Below are 17635 nucleotides of genomic sequence, written 5' to 3' on the forward strand. Positions count from 1 at the left end.
GAGGTCAAAAAGAGTCAGACACGACTGAGTGACTGAACACACATGCTCACGCACACATTCATACATTACTGCACCCAGGCCTTCTGGGAAGAGGGAAATGATGGGATGTAGGTGGCAGCTAACGTTTGTGAGGAAGTCAGTAACTTTCTCAAGTGACCTTTGAGGCTGCTGCCTTCAGAGCAGGGAAGGGAGGTGGTGGGAAACAGCCAGACTGGGCTGACTAGATTTTTCCCGTGGTGAATCAATGGACAAGAAAGCTGGATGGACAGAGGAGAGCGCCAGGCAGCCAGAACCTTCTGGATTGTGCCCTACTGTGGGCAGCAGTTGTTGAAGGAGTCTTCATGAAAGTCATGGTCTAGCTGATTAGTCTGGGCACCTGTGTAGCTTGGTTGGAAGTGGGATGAGGCTAGGAGCTGCGGGTGAGTGGCTAGACTTAGGGAGGAGGGAGTGATAAAGGAGTGGGTGTGAGAGAGTGGCCACAGGAGGAGTCAAAATTGGGTTTCAGGACTTCCCTGGTCATCCATTGGCTAAGACTGAGTTCCCAATGCAGGGTGCCAGGTTCAATCCCTGGTTGGGGAACTAAATCCTACATGCCACAACTAAATACCCCACATGCTGTAAACAAGACCTGGTGCAACCAAAGGAAAAAAAAAAAAGTATTTTAGTTGGGTTTCTGCACGTGCTTTGCCAAGCCCCCACCCCCACTGTGGCTCCTCCCACCCCACCTCCCACCACCTGTCTTCTCCCTGCCTTTGCCTTTCCCCTGCAGTCCTTCTGTCTCCACCCCACCCCCCTCCCCACACCAGTCCTGTATGTCCTGCCACCCAAGTTGGGGCACATAGGCTCAGCCTATGCTTCAAGAGGCTGTTCATGCCACCTGGTAGGTGCTCCCAATCCGGCTCTGATTAGGGTCATGAGCAGCGGGAGGAGCAGGCGGCTCTTTCTTTAGTCTGTGAGTGAGAAAAGCTTCTGCTGGTCAGACCTCACAGGAAGCTGGAGCCAGGGGGTAGCATCTGACATATGGGTGCAGCACTATGGGCTGGGTGAGAAAGGGAGGTGACACCCCTGGGCTGTTGAGGCCGGCTGCGCCTTCTATGCCAGGCCAAGGAAATCAGGTCACCCTTCCCCTCTCTTTGCTAGATGCCGCTTCAGAGAGATAAAAGAAATATTCATAGGCTAGCTGGCTCAGGCAAGGCATCTAGGTGAGGGTCTCAAACCAGTGGCCCACAGGGCCATCCCCCTGCAGATGGGTTTTGCTTGGTCCACAGTGGTGGTTTAGTCGCTAAGTTGTGTCCAACTTTTGCGACGCCGTGGACAGGCTCCTCTGTCCATGGGATTCTCCAGGCAAGAATACTGGAGTGAGTTGCCATTTCCTCCTTCAGGGGGTCTTCCCTATCCAGGGATCGAACCCAGTCTCCATGCAGATTCTTTATCGACTGAGCTAAGAGGGTCCACAGGGATCCTCCTAATCTTTTATACATGTCCTTGTCCCCTTTCTGCCTTATTTGCCTTCCTTGTCTTGCTCCTGAGTTTATGAATTTACTGGCCTCATCCTAAGAAACACAAAGACGCTCCAGGAACTTGTGACATGACTGGGAAAACAAGACTAACACACAGACCAAGAGGGCTGAGTGTGCCAGATCCAGATATTTGGGAGTTTAGATGAGAGATCTCCCATGGAGATTACCATAGAGGAATGTGTAGCGGAGAATTGCATACTGAGCCTCGATGGAAGAGGAATGTCAGGATGGAGGGCAGGGAGGAATGTCCCAGGATTGAAAAGGACAGGAGGGGCAGCCTGGAGAAGTTTCGCTGGGTTGGGCTTCATTCCACACACAGCAGGGGGCACCTTTGAGATGTTAGCATAAGGGATTGATGATTGGAGGCACAGAAGAATCCAGGAAATGTGGGTGGGGCGGGAGCTGAAAAGAGGTACCAATTTGTGAGAAAGTCTGTAGGAGGTAAAGACTGGGTGTTGTGGAAGCTGAAGGCTTCAAAGCATCTTAGAGACAGCTGCATACTAAGTCGCTTCAGTCGTACCTGACTCTTTGCAACTCCACGGGCTGTAGCTCGCCAGGCTTCTCTGTCCCTGAGATTCTCCAGGCAAGAATACTGGTGTGGGTTGTCATTGCCTCCAGGGAATCTTCCCCACCCGGGATCAAACCCCAGTCTCTCTGTCTCCTGCATTGGCAGGCGGGTTCTTTACCAGTGCCACCTGGGAAAGCTATTGAGTCATGAAAATGGGGAAGTCGTCAGAAGGGGGCTGCTTGGGGTAGGGGTGAGAAGTTGAGAAATTGTGGTTGAAATTCATTTGATGGACAAAATGGGCAGCTGGCATTTAGATCTGTGGACCTGGAGATGGAGGTGGTGATTTAGGGACTACACTGAGATTTCGAAGGGAGATGTTGGGAGAGAGAAGGAGGTGTGCAAAAAAGGGAGAGGCCCTGGGGAAGAAGACCAGTGTGGAATTGGAGGAGAGAGCACACTGATGTCAGCGGAGAGGACAATCAAAAGAAAGAGGTCCACTGACATCATCAAGTACGAGGATTCAGGGAGAGCAGAGCAGAGCAAAGGCTGGGGTTTTAGAGCTAGGGCATGGCAGAAATTTTGGCCGGCGTGGAGAAGATGACCACATATTTCACAATCAAACAGACAGCATGGTGGAGAAGAGGCTCTTTATCTCTAGGAGCGCGTGGTAGATAAAAGTGATGTCATCAATTTGCTCGTCCACAGCACAGCAAAGCCAATTTACCCAGATACAGAGTTGTGACGAAGGAAGGCACAGCATTAATTTGCAAGGCCCCAGGTTCAGTGGGTAAAGAATCTGCCTGCCATGCAGGAAATGTAGGAGACGAGTGGGTTTGATCCCTGGTGTAGGGGTATTCCCTAGAGGAGGGCATGGCAACCCACTCCCATATTCTTGGGAGAATCCCATGGACACAAGGACCTGGCAGACTACGTTCCATAGGAAGATTCAGACAGGACTGAAGTGACTGAGCACACACACACACACAGTAAGACTACTGGGAGTTTGTGCCCCAATATTTGGGGTGAGGGGTGCAGGGGACGTGACTTTCTTCTGATTGGTTTGTGATGAAGTAACCAGGTGATGTTTCAGGAATTTTGGTCATCTACCTTCTGGTTCCAACCAGTCTGGGGATCTAGTGCCTAGTCTCAGCTCAGCATGTAGTCATCATCCTCCACTTGGGTCAGCGGGGGCGGGGTCGGGGGAGGGTCTTAGTTTTGGCAGAAAACTCTAATAAGATAGTGTCAGATTGTGATGTATATCCCTTGAGGAGGAACTAGGACCTTGTTTTATCACTGAGCTATTGTCATTACTTTTCTCCTTTAACTGCTCCTTTGTTTCTGCATTTCCTCGCTAAGTAATGACTTGTTCCTGCTCTGGAACTCAGGGACGTTCTAGTAGACTAAAGCCTTTTTTCTACAAACAAGAGACAGGGGTGACAGAGATTTTGTACCTAGGAGGGCCCTGCAGGGTCCTGCTTGGTGTCAGTGACTGTAAGAACAAAAGGAGATTTATGGAAGTTTGAAGGCAGAAGGAGATAGTGGTGAGAAAAGTACTGAATCTACTAAGGAGAGAGGATAAAATGAAGAAAGGACCCAGATGTGGTGGAGGGGATGGATGGAGATACTAAGCTTGGATTTCACAATAGGCTGCATTCCCCCATCCTTCATCTTGGGCCCTGTCCTGGGTCCCCCACACTGTCCATGGTTCTCACTCTTGGGCTTAGGCAGCAGAGGGAAGTCAGGCAGCTGGTCAGGTGATGTTACAAGTCCAAGCTCACTCTGCTTGCTTCACAATAGGCCAATAAATCAGGTGTTGAGGCAAGGAATAACAACTTTATTCAGAAAGTTGATAGACCGAGAAGATGGTGGACTAGGGTTCCCCAAGGGTCTCCCAAGGGCCTCCCTGGTGGCTCAGATTGTAAAGAATCTGCCTGCAATGCAGGAGAATCGTGTTTGATCCCTGGGCCAGGAAGATCCCCTGGAGAAGGAAATGGCAATCCACTCCAGTATTCTTGCCTGGAGAATCCCATGGACAGAGGAGCCTGGGGGGCTACAGTCCATGGGGTCACAAAGAGTTGGACACAACTGAGCAACTAACACAAACAGGGTCCCCCAAAACCATCTTATGATGTCTGAATGCCAGTTTCTTTTCTAGAACAGAGAAGGGGAGGAGGTAAGGAAGTAGAGTAAAAAGGCCATAAGTCTTGCAAAATATCTCTTGGAATGGCTAGCCCTGGGGTAGGGATGTGTTCAATTCTTTTCTGCAACCATTCACAGGTAGGCAGGGTCAGATTGCCTCTTTGTGAGCCGAACAAAGGCATTTTAATATTCAGGCAGAGGAAGAGTTCCTGTGACAGGCCATTCTGTCAATACTTACAGGTAGTCATGATCAGAACAAAAGCATTTAGAAGCAAAGGTTAAAGTGAAAGAAGCATATTCAACGTGGAGTCCAAATTTGCTCTTCCCTGTCACAATGAGGCACTCTTGGGGACAGCAGTGTGTGTTAGTCACTCAGTCATGTCCAATTCTTTGCGACCCCGGGGGCTGTAGCCCACCAGGCTCCTCTGTTCATGGGATTTCCCAGGAAAGACTACTAGAGTGGGTTGCCATTTCCTCCTACAGGGTACCTTTCCCACCTAGGGATCAAACGCCCGTCTCCTGCATCGCCACAGGCAGATTCTTTACTGTCTGAGCCACTAGAATAGGGGAGGATGTTCTTAGTTCAGGACTGGGACCCAGAGCAGCACCAGCAATGATTCCTTTTCCATCTTGTCCTGGATTCCTCCCTCCTTTCTAAGAAGCTCCCATCAGAAACGGTGCCTAGATATTGTCCAAAGGTTTGAAAACATCAGTAAAGCCCTCTGATTGGCCCCTGTTTTAGGCGCCCCAGGCACAGACAAACAGGAAGTAAAAGTGGGTAACCACGAGGAAGGTGGGGGCGATGCCTGGGTTAATCATCAGAGTTCTTGGCAGCAAGATCTCAGCCAGCCTGGGCTGAAGCAGCAAGTAGCTACAGTTCTAAAGTTTTCAGTGGCAGAACCTGTCTCTTCAGAACCTGGTTACCCACACTGACCCCATAACAAGCACCATGCCAACAGGCCCTGTGGTCATAGGAACATCAACAAGCAAGGAGGTGACTGGGAGGGTGACCTCACTGGAAAAGCAAACACACACCCTGAGGGGAAGGAGACGAGTGTGTTCACAGCTGTGCTGGGCTGGGGATACTGTTCTGGAGAGTGCAGGGAGGGAAGGGTGGATGGATGGATGGAGAGTGGACTTGGTCTAGATTGGAAGGGACAATGTGAAGGAAAAGACAGATTTGTGCAGGAATTACAAGAGCCAGAAGGGGGAAAAAAAAATTAACTGCTGAGGATGACAGTCTAAAGGTCTCATTCTTACTGCGAGTTCAGAGATGCTAAAGAGGGAGGTCGATATTGATGAAGGAGATGTAGGTGGGCTATTAGGCCACTGACCACATGTAACCCGAAGGAGATCTGAAACATCCTGAACCTTGAAACTGACATTTTCTCTTACAGGCTCACAGGTGGGCGTCTAAATGGTACAGTTTGGCAATACCATATAAATGAGAACATTGACATAGCCTATGACCCAGCTACTCCACCTGTGCTAGAATACACACACACACACACATACACACACACACACATATTATGATTGATTGTTACTCAGCTTTTAAAAGAATCAAGGAGTTCCATATCCAGGTGGTGCTAGTGGTAAAGAACTCGCCTGACAATGCAGGAGATGCAAGAAACATGGGTTCAAACCCTGGGTCAGGAAGATTCCCTGGAGTAGGAAATGGCAACCCAGTCCAGTATTTCTGCCTGGAAAATCCCATGGACAGAAGAGCCCGGTGGGCTACAGTCCATAGGGTTGCAAAGAGTCAGACACAACTGAGCACACACACATATATGGTGACATGCAGAGGTATCTAAACATGTTAAGTGAAAAGAACCAGTTGTATAACTGTGTGTGGTAGGATTTCACTTGATGAAAAAGAGAAAAATGGGGGAATTCCCTGGCAGTTTAGTGGTTAGGACTCTGCATTTTCACTGCTCAGGGCCTGGGATCAAACCCTTGGTTGGAGAACTAAGATCCCACAAGCTGCATGGAAAGAAAAAAAGGTATATATTTTATATCATAGAAAAATATAAATACTTTCTATGTTTGTATTACAAGGAATTTTTAAAGAAACCATTTGGGTGAGATATGATTGACATACAAAAAGATGTACATACTTAGGGACTTCCCTGGTGGTCCAGTGGCTAAGATGCCACACTCCCAATGCAGGGGGCCGAGGTTCAATCCCTGGTCAGGGAACTAGATCGCATGTGCTACAACTAAGAGTTCGAATGACACAACGGAAGATTCTTCACGTTGCAAAAAAGATCCTGGTGCAGCCAAGTAAATAAACAGTTTTTTTTTTTTTTTTTAAGCTGTACATATTTAATTATATTAAATAATGTCATGAGTTCACAAGGAACTCAATAGTAGTTATTTTGGGGGTTAGATAAGAAAACTGAGGTTTCAAGCAGAGGCACTTTTTAACTCAAAACTCTTCTGTAGGGTGTAGTGTTTTTAATTTAATTTTTAAATTTCATGTTGGAGTATAGTTGACTAACAATATTTTAGTCCAGCAAAGTGATTTAGTTACACATATAAATGTATCTATTCTTTTTCAAATTCTTTTCCTATTCAAGTTATTATAGAGTATTGAGCAGAGTTCCTTTTGCTATACACTAGGTCCTTGTTGATTATTCGTATAAAATAAAGCAGTGTGTACATGTCCATCCCAAACTCTGTAAGTATCCTTCCTCTCTACCCTCCCCCTCCCACCATAAGTTCCTTCTCTAAGTCTGTGAGTCTGTTTCTATTATGTTAATAACTTCATTTGTATCATTTTTTTAAAAGATTCCACATATAAATATCATATGATATTTGTCTTTCTCTGTGTGACTTACTTCACTTAGTATGATAATCTCCAGGTCCACCCATGTTGCTGCAAATGGTATTAGTTCATTCTTTTTAATGGCTGAGTAATATTCCATTGTATATATGTATCACATCTTCTTTATCCATTCCTCTGTTGATGGACATTAAGGTTGCTTCCGTGTCTTGGCTACTGTAAACAGTGATGCAGTGAACATTGGAGTGTAGGTATCTTTTATGGTTTTCTCTGTATATTCCAGGAGTGGAATTGCAGGGTCACATGGTAGCTCTATTTTTAGTTTTTTAAGGAATATCCATCCTGTTCTCCATAGCGGCTGTACCAATTTACATTCCCACCATGTACGGTATAGTTTTTAACATGTGTATGTATTATTTAGCCTAATCATTTCAGTGACCGCAGTTTGATAATGAAAATCTGATAAACATGAATTCTCATGGGGACAATGGAGAAGGAAATGGCAACCCATTACAGTGTTCTTGCCTGGAGAGAATCCCCGTGGACAGAAGAGCCTGGTGGCCTGGGCTACAGTCCATAGAGTAGCAAAGAGTCAGACATGACTGAAGCGACTTAGCCTGCACAAGGGGACAATGGAACAGAGTACTTCCAACTGAGGTCTGTCTTTTTGGTCTCTCTCTATTGTCTGGCCTGAAAGCTGTACCCCTAAAAGTTACTCCTCTGGTTTACATTGGAGGCAACCCTAAGTGCTGGGAAGAACGTTGGGTCTGGAGTCATTCATTCATTCCCAGCCTGCCAGGGCTTCCTGTGCCAGCCAGCATTCCAGGTTCTGTTCCCCTACTCACGATGTGGTCATGGGCTCTCAGGTTCTCATTTCCTTGTACAGTAAGGTGTAAATACTGGTTCTCAGGACTTCCCTGGTAGTCAAGTAGTTAAGAATCCTCCTTCCAATGCAGGGGGCTCGGGCTTGATCCCTGGTCCAGGAACAAAAATATCACATGCCGAGGGGCAATTAAGCTCTCACTCCGGAGCTTGAGAGCTGGTGCGCTGTAACTACTGAGCTAGCATTCCAGAGTATGTGAGCCGCAACTACTGAGCCCACACACCGAAACTTCTGAAGCCTGTGTGCGTAGGGCCCCAACTCTGCAACAAGGGAAGCCACGGGAATGAGAAGCCCGTGCACTGCAACTAGAGTAGCCCCGACTCACCACAACTAGAGAAAGACTGCTGGCAGCAAGGAAGACCCAGAAAAACCAGAAATAAATCCGAAGGAAAGAAGGACAGAAACAAAGTTTCAGAAGGTACCTGGAACCAGTAGGGTAAGACCCCTATATACATATTCAGTTCAACTCAGTTCAGTTCAGTCGCGTCCGATTCTCTGCGACCCCATGAACCGCAGCACTCCAGGCCTCCCTGTCCATCACCAACTCCTGGAGTTTACACAAACTCATGTCCATTGAGTTGGTGATGCCATCCAACCATTTCATCCTCTGTCTCCCCCTTCTCCTCCTGCCATCAATCTTTCCCAGCATCAGGGTCTTTTCAAATGAGTCAGCTCTTCGCATCAGGGGGCCAAAGTATTGGAGTTTCAGCTTCAACATCAGTCCTTCCAATGAACACCCAGGATTGATCTCCTTTAGGATGGACTGGTTGGATCTCCTTGCAGTCCAAGGGACTGTCAAGAGTCTTCTCCAACACCACAGTTCAAAAGCATCAATTCTTCAGTGCTCAGCTTTCTTTATAGTCCAACTCTCACATCCATACATGACCACTGGAAAGATCATAGCCTTGACTAGATGGACCTTTGTTGACAAAGTAATGTCTCTGCTTTTTGATATGCTGTCTAGGTTGGTCATAACTTTCCTTCCAAGGAGTAAGTGTCATTTAATTTCATGGCTGCAATCACCATCTGCAGTGATTTTGGAGCCCCCCAAAATAAAGTCTGTCACTCTTTCCACTGTTTACCCATCTATTTGCCATGAAGTGATGGGACCAGATGCCATGATCTTTGTTTTCTGAATGTTGAGTTTTAAGCCAACTTTTTCACTCTCCTCTTTCACTTTCATCAAGAGGCTTTTAGTTCTTCTTCTCTTTCTGCCATAAGGGTGGTGTCACCTACATATCTGAGGTTATTGATATTTCTCCCAGCAATCTGGATTCCAGCTTGTGCTTCATCCAGCCCAGCATTTCTCATGATGTACTCTGCATAGAAGTTAAATAAGCAGGGTGACAATATACAGCCTTGACATACTCCTTTTCCTATTTGGAACCAGTCTGTTGTTCCATGTCTAGTTCTAACTGTTAGTTCCTGACCTGCATACAGGTTTCTCAAGAGGCAAGTCAGGTGGTCTGGTATTCCCATCTCTTGAAGAATTTTCCACAGTTTGTTGCGATCCACACAGTCAAAGGCTTTGGCATAGTCAATAAAGCAGAAATAGATGTTTTTCTGGAACTCTCTTGCTTTTTCGATGATCCAGCGGATGTTGGCAATTTGGTCTCTGGTTCCTCTGCCTTTTGTAAATCCAGCTTGAATATCTGGAAGTTCACATTGCACGTATTGCTGAAGCCTGGCCTGGAGAATCTTGAGCATTACTTTACTAGCGTGTGAGATGAATGCAATTGTGTGGTAGTTTGAGCATTCTTTGGCATTACCTTTCTTTGGGATTGGAATGAAAACTGACCTTTACCAGTCCTGTGGCCATTGCTGAGTTTTCCAAATTTGCTGACATATTGAGTGCAGCACTTTCACAACATGATCTTTTAGGATTTGGAAGAGTTCAACTGGAATTCCTTCACCTCCACTAGCTTTGTTTGTAGTGATACTTCCTAAGGGCCACTTGACTTCACATTCCAGGATGTCTGGCTCTAGGTGAGCGATCATACCATCGTGATTATCTTGGTCGTGAAGATCTTTTTTGTACAGTTCTTCTGTGTATTCTTGCCACCTCTTCTTAATATCTTCTGCTTCTGTTAGGTCCATACCATTTCTGTCCTTTATCGAACCCATCTTTGCATGAAATGTTCCCTTGGTATCTCTAATTTTCTTGACGAGATCTCTAGTCTTTCCCATTCTATTGTTTTCCTCTATTTCTTTGCACCTATCACTGAGGAAGGCTTTCTTATCTCTCCTTGCTATTCTTTGGAACTCTGCATTCAAATGGGTATATCTTTCCTTTTCTCCTTTGCTTTTGGCTTCTCTTCTTTTCTCAGCTATTTGTAAGGCCTCCTCAGACAGTCATTTTGCTTTTTTGCATTTCTTTTTCTTGGGATGATCTTGATCCCTGTCTCCTGTACAATGTCATGAACCTCATTCCATAGTTCATTAGGCACTCTGTCTATCAGATCTAGTCCCTTAAATCTATTTCTCACTTCCACTGTATAATCATAAGGGATTTGTTTTAGGTCATACCTGAATGGTCTAGTAGTTTTCCCCACTTTCTACAATTTAAGTCTGAATTTGGCAATAACGAGTTCATGATCTGAGCCGCAGTCAGCTCCCAGTCTTGTTTTTGCTAACTGTATAGAGCTTCTCCATCTTTGGCTGCAAAGAATACAATCAATCTGATTTCAGTGTTGACCATCTGATGATGTCCATGTGTAGAGTCTTCTCTTGTGTTGTTGGAAGAGAGTGTTTGCTATGACCAGTGTGTTCTCTTTGCAAAACTCTATTAGCCTTTGCCCTGCTTCATTCTGTACTCCAAGGCCAAATTTGCCTGTTACTCCAGGTGTTTCTTGACTTCCTACTTTTGCATTCCAGTCCCCTATAATGAAAAGGACATCTTTTTTGGGTGTTAGTTCTAAAAGGTCTTGTAGGTCTTCATAGAACTGTTCAACTTCAGCTTCTTCATACACATATTCAAAGTTTTCATAAATCATTGTCAGAGGCATTATCCAAAGTCACAGCAGAAAAGTTCAACTCCCTGCAGATGGTGGGGATGGAATAAATGAAATGGACAGTCCTGAAATGAATATATTTGGGGGAGGGGTAACAGTAGGTTGCCTCCAGAAATAAAGTCACTTATATAAAACTGCGAAGCATCTGTGCATAATGGATGAGACCACCAAGTCCAGAAGCATTTCATCCTAACAGATGGTGTATAGAAAACTGGGGGACACCCAAATCCAATTAGTATCCAAGCGTATTTCGTGCTCGCTTAATGCCAGGTACACGCCAAGCACTTTATTTATTTAATCCTCTGTGTGTGTGTTTAGTTGCTAAATCGTGTCTGAATTTTTTGTGACTCCATGGACTGCAGTCTGCCATGGGATTCTCCAGGCAAGTACTGGAGTAGGTTGTAATTTCCTTCTCCAGGGGATCTTCCTGACCAAGGGATCGAGCCTGTGTCTTCTGCATTGGCAGGTAGATTCTTTACCACTGAGCCAGAATGGAAGCTCATTTAATCCTGAGAACAACTCTATTATCTCCACTGTACAGAAAAGAAATGTGAGGCAGCTAGAAGTAAGGGAATTTGCCGAAGCTCACAGCATGAGAATGATACAGTGGGATGCTCATTCCATATAGTCTGACCCCAGAGGCTATGAAGTCCTCCTTAGCTAAAATGGTCTGAGTGCTTGCTGAGGAAAATCAGGCTTAAGAAACAGTGGTGGCTTTTCAACATCTGACTGAAGAAGAAGGTACTACCATATTGTTTTCTAAACTTTACAGATAACAAGTCATTATTCTTCTGTAACTGCTTCTTAAAATGTAACATGCCTATGAGTCCCACAGGGACCTTGTTAAAATGCAGATTCTACATAGAGAACAGATTCGTGGTTGCCAAGGGGGGGTGTGGGTGAGGGAAGGAATGGAAGTTTGGAATTAACAGATGCAAACTATTATATATAGAATAGATAAACAATAAGGTTCTACTATATAGCACAGGGAACTATATTCAATAACCTGTGGTAAACCATAATAGAAAATAATATGAAATACACAAACACACACATATATAACTGAATCACTTTGCTGTATAGCAGAAATCAACACATTGTAATTCAACTGTGCTTTAATAAATTTTTTTTTAATATTTATTTGGCTGCACCAGGTCTTAGTTGTGGCATGTGGATCTTTTTCCCTGGTCAGGGATTGAACCCAAGCCCCCTGAGTTGGGAGCGTGACGTCTGGATGACTAGACCACCAGGGAATAAAATTTTTAAAAAAATGCAGATTCTGATTCTATAGGTCTGGGCGGGTCTGACATTCTGCCATCTCCCTTGTTACTGGTCTGAGGACCACATTTTAAGGAGCAAGGCTCTAGCCAGAGGCCAAGAGAAATGGATTTCCCCGTTGAAAAATGAACAGACTGTACTCTGTTAGAACTTCAGTCTCCTGTGAAGCCATTCCCAACAGCTGAAGCCCCTCGGAGCCCCCAAACACAGGCCCAGGCTCTTGGTTGCTCTTCCAACAGACAGCTTTTTCTCTCCAGCTTCACCCATGGAGCCCTGGGAGTCGGGGGTGCTCCTCCTGGAGCAGTTTTTCTTGCTGATTGGATCAGGTGAGTGAGGGTCCCTGAGTCGGTTTGGGGGGCGCCCATGGAGAGCAGGGGACAGCCTCCTGTGCTCTGTAAATGTTTGCTTTCGAGCAGAATGATGAATAAGAGTGACCTGGATGATGAACTGTGTGGTCAGTACAGCTGCTGAGGTGGGTGGAAGGTTGACTTTGACTGTCGTGTTCAGGGCCAGTCCTCAGTGTAAAATTCTGGGTGTGAGAAGCAGTTTGTGTTTTGTGAGGGCAAAGGCTCTGGTCAGTCTTGTTGCTCTGCCAGACCCTCGCTAGACTGTTTGTTGCCTGAGTGAAACGATGAAAAGCTGGGGAAATAACGGAGCAACTGAGACCATTACTAGCTACCCGGTCTGTGGCACGGCACTGCCCTGTGGATGACTCACATCCTGCTGCCCACTCACTCTCTCAGACTGAAGCCACATCTCTCTGGCAGCGGTGGCGAGGGTCTGATCCCTTTCCCCTTCTGCCATGAGAGCATCATAACACACAGTTCCTGAGTTTCCAGCAAGTTGCCTTTCTTCTCTGCTTTCCTGGCAAGAGCTGAGAAAGTTCGGTCTTGGGGAAAACAGAGTCCTGGTTGAGGTCTCCGGACAGGCCTTACTGAAGAAGTGTGCAGGCATATCTGGCTGTCCAGAAGCTTGTTTCGGGGCCATTTCAAGCTTTAAGAACTGTGTTTTTCTGCCCTCTCTGTCTGGGTTGTACGCCGCATCTTGCCCAAGTGCAAAGATCTTCCCTTTCAAAACCAAAGGGAAGAGACTAGGAGTGGGAGCAGTCAGGAAGGAGACATATAAAAATCTAGAGTGGGTGGACCGGTCCCCCACCCCTTGTGTTGGCAGAGGAACAGACTGACCTGTTTTCCCAACATGACCAAAATCCAGCTCTTTATTGCTGTGAGTTGCTGGTTTGAGGCCATTCTCAACCAATGAGTCTCCACATCAGAGCCTGGCTGTGCGGGTGCTTGAAAGCACTCGTCCCCTACCTCCCCTCTCTGTCTGGAACTTTCCCTGGACCTTGTCAGGGCAGAGCCGAGGATACTGGGTGGTCAGTGCTGTTGGATGGGGAATGAGGAAATGTTTGAAGACAGAAGCTAGCCACACACAGAGCAGGTGGGAGAATAGTGGTGAGGATGGTGATGTGTGGTCCGTTCTTGAATTGTTGTTTTGAACCTATTTCTGGAAGAAGTGACTAGGGCCACAGCAGTGAAAGCCTGGAATCCTAACAGCTAGGCCACCAGGGAATTGCCTGGTTTTCTTTCTTGAGAAGTCTGACGAGAACAGGGTTTTCAGTAACTCTAAGATAAGGTCAGGCCACTGTATCGACTTTATGGGAAGAACATGTGCTCTGATTTCCTGCCTCTTCTTACTCTGGGGAAAGGGCGGGGGCAATCTTTTTTCAAAATTTATTTTTAAATTTATTTTTTAATTGGAGTATAATTACTTTACAATGTTGTGTTGGTTTCAGCTGTACAACAGTGTGACTCAGCTATAAGTATACATATATTCCCTCTCTCTTGAGGCTCCCTCCCACCACCCCCATCCCACCCCTTTAGGTCATCACAGAGCATGGAGCTGAGCTCCCTGTGCTATACAGCAGCTTCCTACTAAAGGGGAGCAATCTTGAAGTCAGGTCTCCTAAAACTGCCTTCTTCTCTTCTAACAGGGTTGGAAGAGGCTTAAAATACAGGCTGTAAAAGCAACAGAGTTAATGAAAATAAAGAGGAAAGAAAGGGGAAGTAGATACATTAACTTAAGTGCAAAGAAGAGTCACCACATCAGGGCATCCTATTTGCCTCTGCACTTACTGACAGCCAGGGAAAACGCACTTAGACTCCAAGTTTGTGGAGTTCTTCTGGTTTAACTGTTGCTTCATTCTCTGTGCCTCAGATTCTTTGTAAAATAAGGTAAAAGGGGACTTCCCTGTTGGTCCAGTGCCTAAGACTCTGTCCTCCCAGTGCAGGGGGCCCAGGATTCGATCCCTGGTCAGGGAACTAGATCCCACATGCTGCAACTAAGAGGTTCTAATGCCACAACCAAGATCTGATGCAGTCAAATAAATAAATAAAAATAAATATTACCAAAAGAAGCATAAGAGTGATCAAGATGGTGGAGTAGTAGGAGGTGAAGATTGCTCTCTCAAAAATGAAATAAGTTAAAAAAAGAGAGAAATTAAGGTAAAAGTACATCAAGAGAGGTTTACTGGAGCGTCATGTGAGATAATACATGCAGAGCTCTTGATAGGATGCCTGGCTTTGAGTAAACAGGGTAAGTACTACAACTTCACTCATCTGTGACTACAGCCAAGCCGAGGCGGGTGGTGGGTAGGGAGGGGGTGGTTTTCCTTTACCCTAAGGCTCCCACCTTCTCTTTCCTGGATATCTCCACCCCACCCCCCACCCCCCGGCACATGCCCCCTCCAAGTCCTAATGAATGGAATCAATGGTCTCTGAAACTACCTTGGACTGGGGCCTGGCTCCACAGTGCTCCCATCCTCCACTGCAGTTCCCCCCTCCTCTGATCAGATCATTTCCTAGATGCTTCCTTCCTGCTCAGTGAATGGTGACCTCAGACTGCAAGTCTCTCTGAGCTCAGAGAGTACACAAGGGGCCTTGCCTCTTCCTTTTGTCTGTCCCTCTGCACATCTGGTGGGGCTGGTGAGTCAGATTTCCTAGCTCTCAACAGTTCAACTCCACTCATGTGGAGTCACTGAGAGAGGGAATCATCTCCAAGAAAACTAACCCACAGTGCCCAGGCTGGTATTCAGTGGCACTCGGCAGGCTGCCTTATGCAATTCTTTTGGAAGTGAGGGTGGGTGACGGATCCTTAAGCTCCTGGGCTCTGTGGCAGAGATTCACCAAAGATCCTGGGGGTGGTCAGAGTCTGGGCCAGGCCTAGGCTTCTTATTCCTAAGCCAGCAAGCCCATTCATGTGCCCTGAGCCACATATCATACCCCATCTTGCTGTCCCCAGGTTCCTGGCAGTGGGCCCCAGTTTCTCATGGGTCCCATTCTTTTTTTTTTTTTCACCTTTAAGTTCTTTTATTCTATTAAAAAAATTATTTATTTTTAATTGGAAGATAGTGAAAGTGTTAGTCCATCAGTCATGTTCAACTCTTTGCAACCGTATGGACTGTAGCCCATCACGCTCCTATCCATGGAATTCTCCAGGCAGGAATACTGGAGTGGGTTGCCATGCCCTCCTCTGGGGATCTTCTGGACCCAGGGATTGAACCCGTATCTCCTACATTGCAGGCTAATTCTTTACCATCTGAGCCACTAGGGAAGCCCAATCTGAGGATAACCGCTCCACAATATTGTGCTGGTTTCGGCTATATATCAACAGAAATCAATCATAGGTATACATGTCTCCTTCCTCTTGAAGCTCCCTCCCACCTTCCACTCCATCTCACCCTCTAGGTTGTCATAGAGCACTCGGTTTATGCCCCTGTGTCATACAGCAAATTCCCACTGGCTATCTATTTTAAAGATGGTAATGTATATGTTTCCATGCTACTCTCTCAATTCATCCCACCCTCTCCTTCCCCTACTGTGTCCACAAGACTGTTTCCCTTCCACCCCCATTCTTTATCAGCAGTGGGAGAAGTCTGAAAGAGCTTGGCTTGGATGGCAGCTCTGACATGTGACACCCACATCTCTTTAAATATGAGCTCTGCACAGTAGGCCTTCAGGTAGTTGTTGAATTCTTCAAATATTTACTTTTATTTATTTATTTGGTTGTTCCAGGTCTTAGTTATGGCACTCAGGATTTTCTAGTTGTGGCGTGTGGGATCTAGTTTCCTGACCATGGATTGAACCCAGGCCCCCTGCCTTGGGAGTGCGGAGACTTAGCTACTGGACCATCAGGGAAGTCCCTATTTGTTATATTAAGAGTTTGGAGATTGAACCAGCCATGGATTAGACATCCTTTCTAAGGACTTTACATACGTTGATTGAGTCTTCACAACAACCCTGCTGCTGCTGCTGCTGCTGCTAAGTCGCTTCAGTCGTGTCCGATTTTTCCGACCCCATGGACTGCACCCTACCAGGCTCCTCCATCCATGGGATTTTCCAAGCAAGAGTACTGGAGTGGGGTGCCATTGCCTTTTCCGCAAAACAACCCTATGAAGTAGCAACTCTCAACCTCTCCACTGTTCGACCCTATGGACCATAGCCCTCTGTCCATGGGATTCTTCAGGCAACAATACTGGAGTGAGTTGCCATGCTCTCCTCCAGACATCTTCCCAAATCAGGGACTGAACCCACATCTCTTATGTCTCCTGTATTAGCAGGCAGTTTCTTTACCACTAGCGCCACCTGGAAGCCCTAAACAGATAAGGAAATAGAGATAGAGAAGGTACTTGTCCCTGGTCAAGCGACTAGTGAGTAGCAGAGCAGGTAGTTCGGGTTAACTGTCTACACATTTAACCACTAGACCAAATGGCCTTGCTAGGGTTCAAGAGAGCATGTCCAACACCTTGATTCTAACAGAAACATGATCCTTGGGATCTCTGCCCTCTTTCCTGTGTTCAGCCATAAGGTCAGAACCAGTGCCATTTGTTTGTGAACTGGTGATGCTCAAACCTCCTCTATTTTTCCATTTCAAGGCCCTGAAACTTCTTTCCACAGAACTCTACCTCTCCTCCCCATGAGAGGATGAGGCATTCAAGCCAAGAGAAGTCCAAGTCTCTAAGGGCCACACCCTACTGATCCTCTCCCCAGATGAGATGGCCAGGACCCACCCCAACCCTCACCTCTCCTGACAGCCCCATCGGCAGAGGCGCTATGAGTGCAGTCCTGAGGAGGAAGGGTATAGCCCTTCTACAGCCTGAAGATACTCACAGAATTCACATGCATTGCAAGGGGAATTGTGTGAATCTTTGCCCCAGCACTCTCCTCAAATCTCACCAAGGGGCTTGGCCTGTGCTCTCAGCTTGCTGCATATTCACCATGGCTGCCCCGCTGCCTTCAATAGAGGTTGTCCAGCAAGTGTTTGCCAACTTAAAGGGCTAGTACCACAGACTGGCAAAAGTATGTCCATGGGCAGAATGAAAAAACAAACAAACACATACCAGGGAAAGTTCTAAGTAATTGCCTTAATAACTTGCTTTGGAAATTATTGTTTTAAAATGGCAGAACACTAAAGACCTGTAACATGTCAGTCCTTTACTTTTTTCATAACCTT

At 46.3% G+C, this 17635-nt stretch overlaps 1 protein-coding gene across 1 annotated transcript in view; it reads left to right on the forward strand.

Moving 5' to 3' along the window:
* CHCHD5 (coiled-coil-helix-coiled-coil-helix domain containing 5) overlaps positions 1-17611 on the forward strand; it is a 67241-nt gene extending 49630 nt beyond the window's left edge. Inside the window, exon 4 of the mRNA XM_059891204.1 lies at positions 16198-17611. Within this exon, the coding sequence (XP_059747187.1) occupies positions 16198-16227 (30 nt within the window). The 3' untranslated portion in view covers positions 16228-17611. The remainder of the gene's footprint in view (positions 1-16197) is intronic.
* The last annotated feature ends 24 nt before the right edge of the window (positions 17612-17635 follow it).

Source organism: Bos taurus, chromosome 11 (genome assembly GCF_002263795.3).
Source record: "Bos taurus isolate L1 Dominette 01449 registration number 42190680 breed Hereford chromosome 11, ARS-UCD2.0, whole genome shotgun sequence".
Classification (NCBI taxonomy): Eukaryota; Metazoa; Chordata; class Mammalia; order Artiodactyla; family Bovidae; genus Bos; species Bos taurus.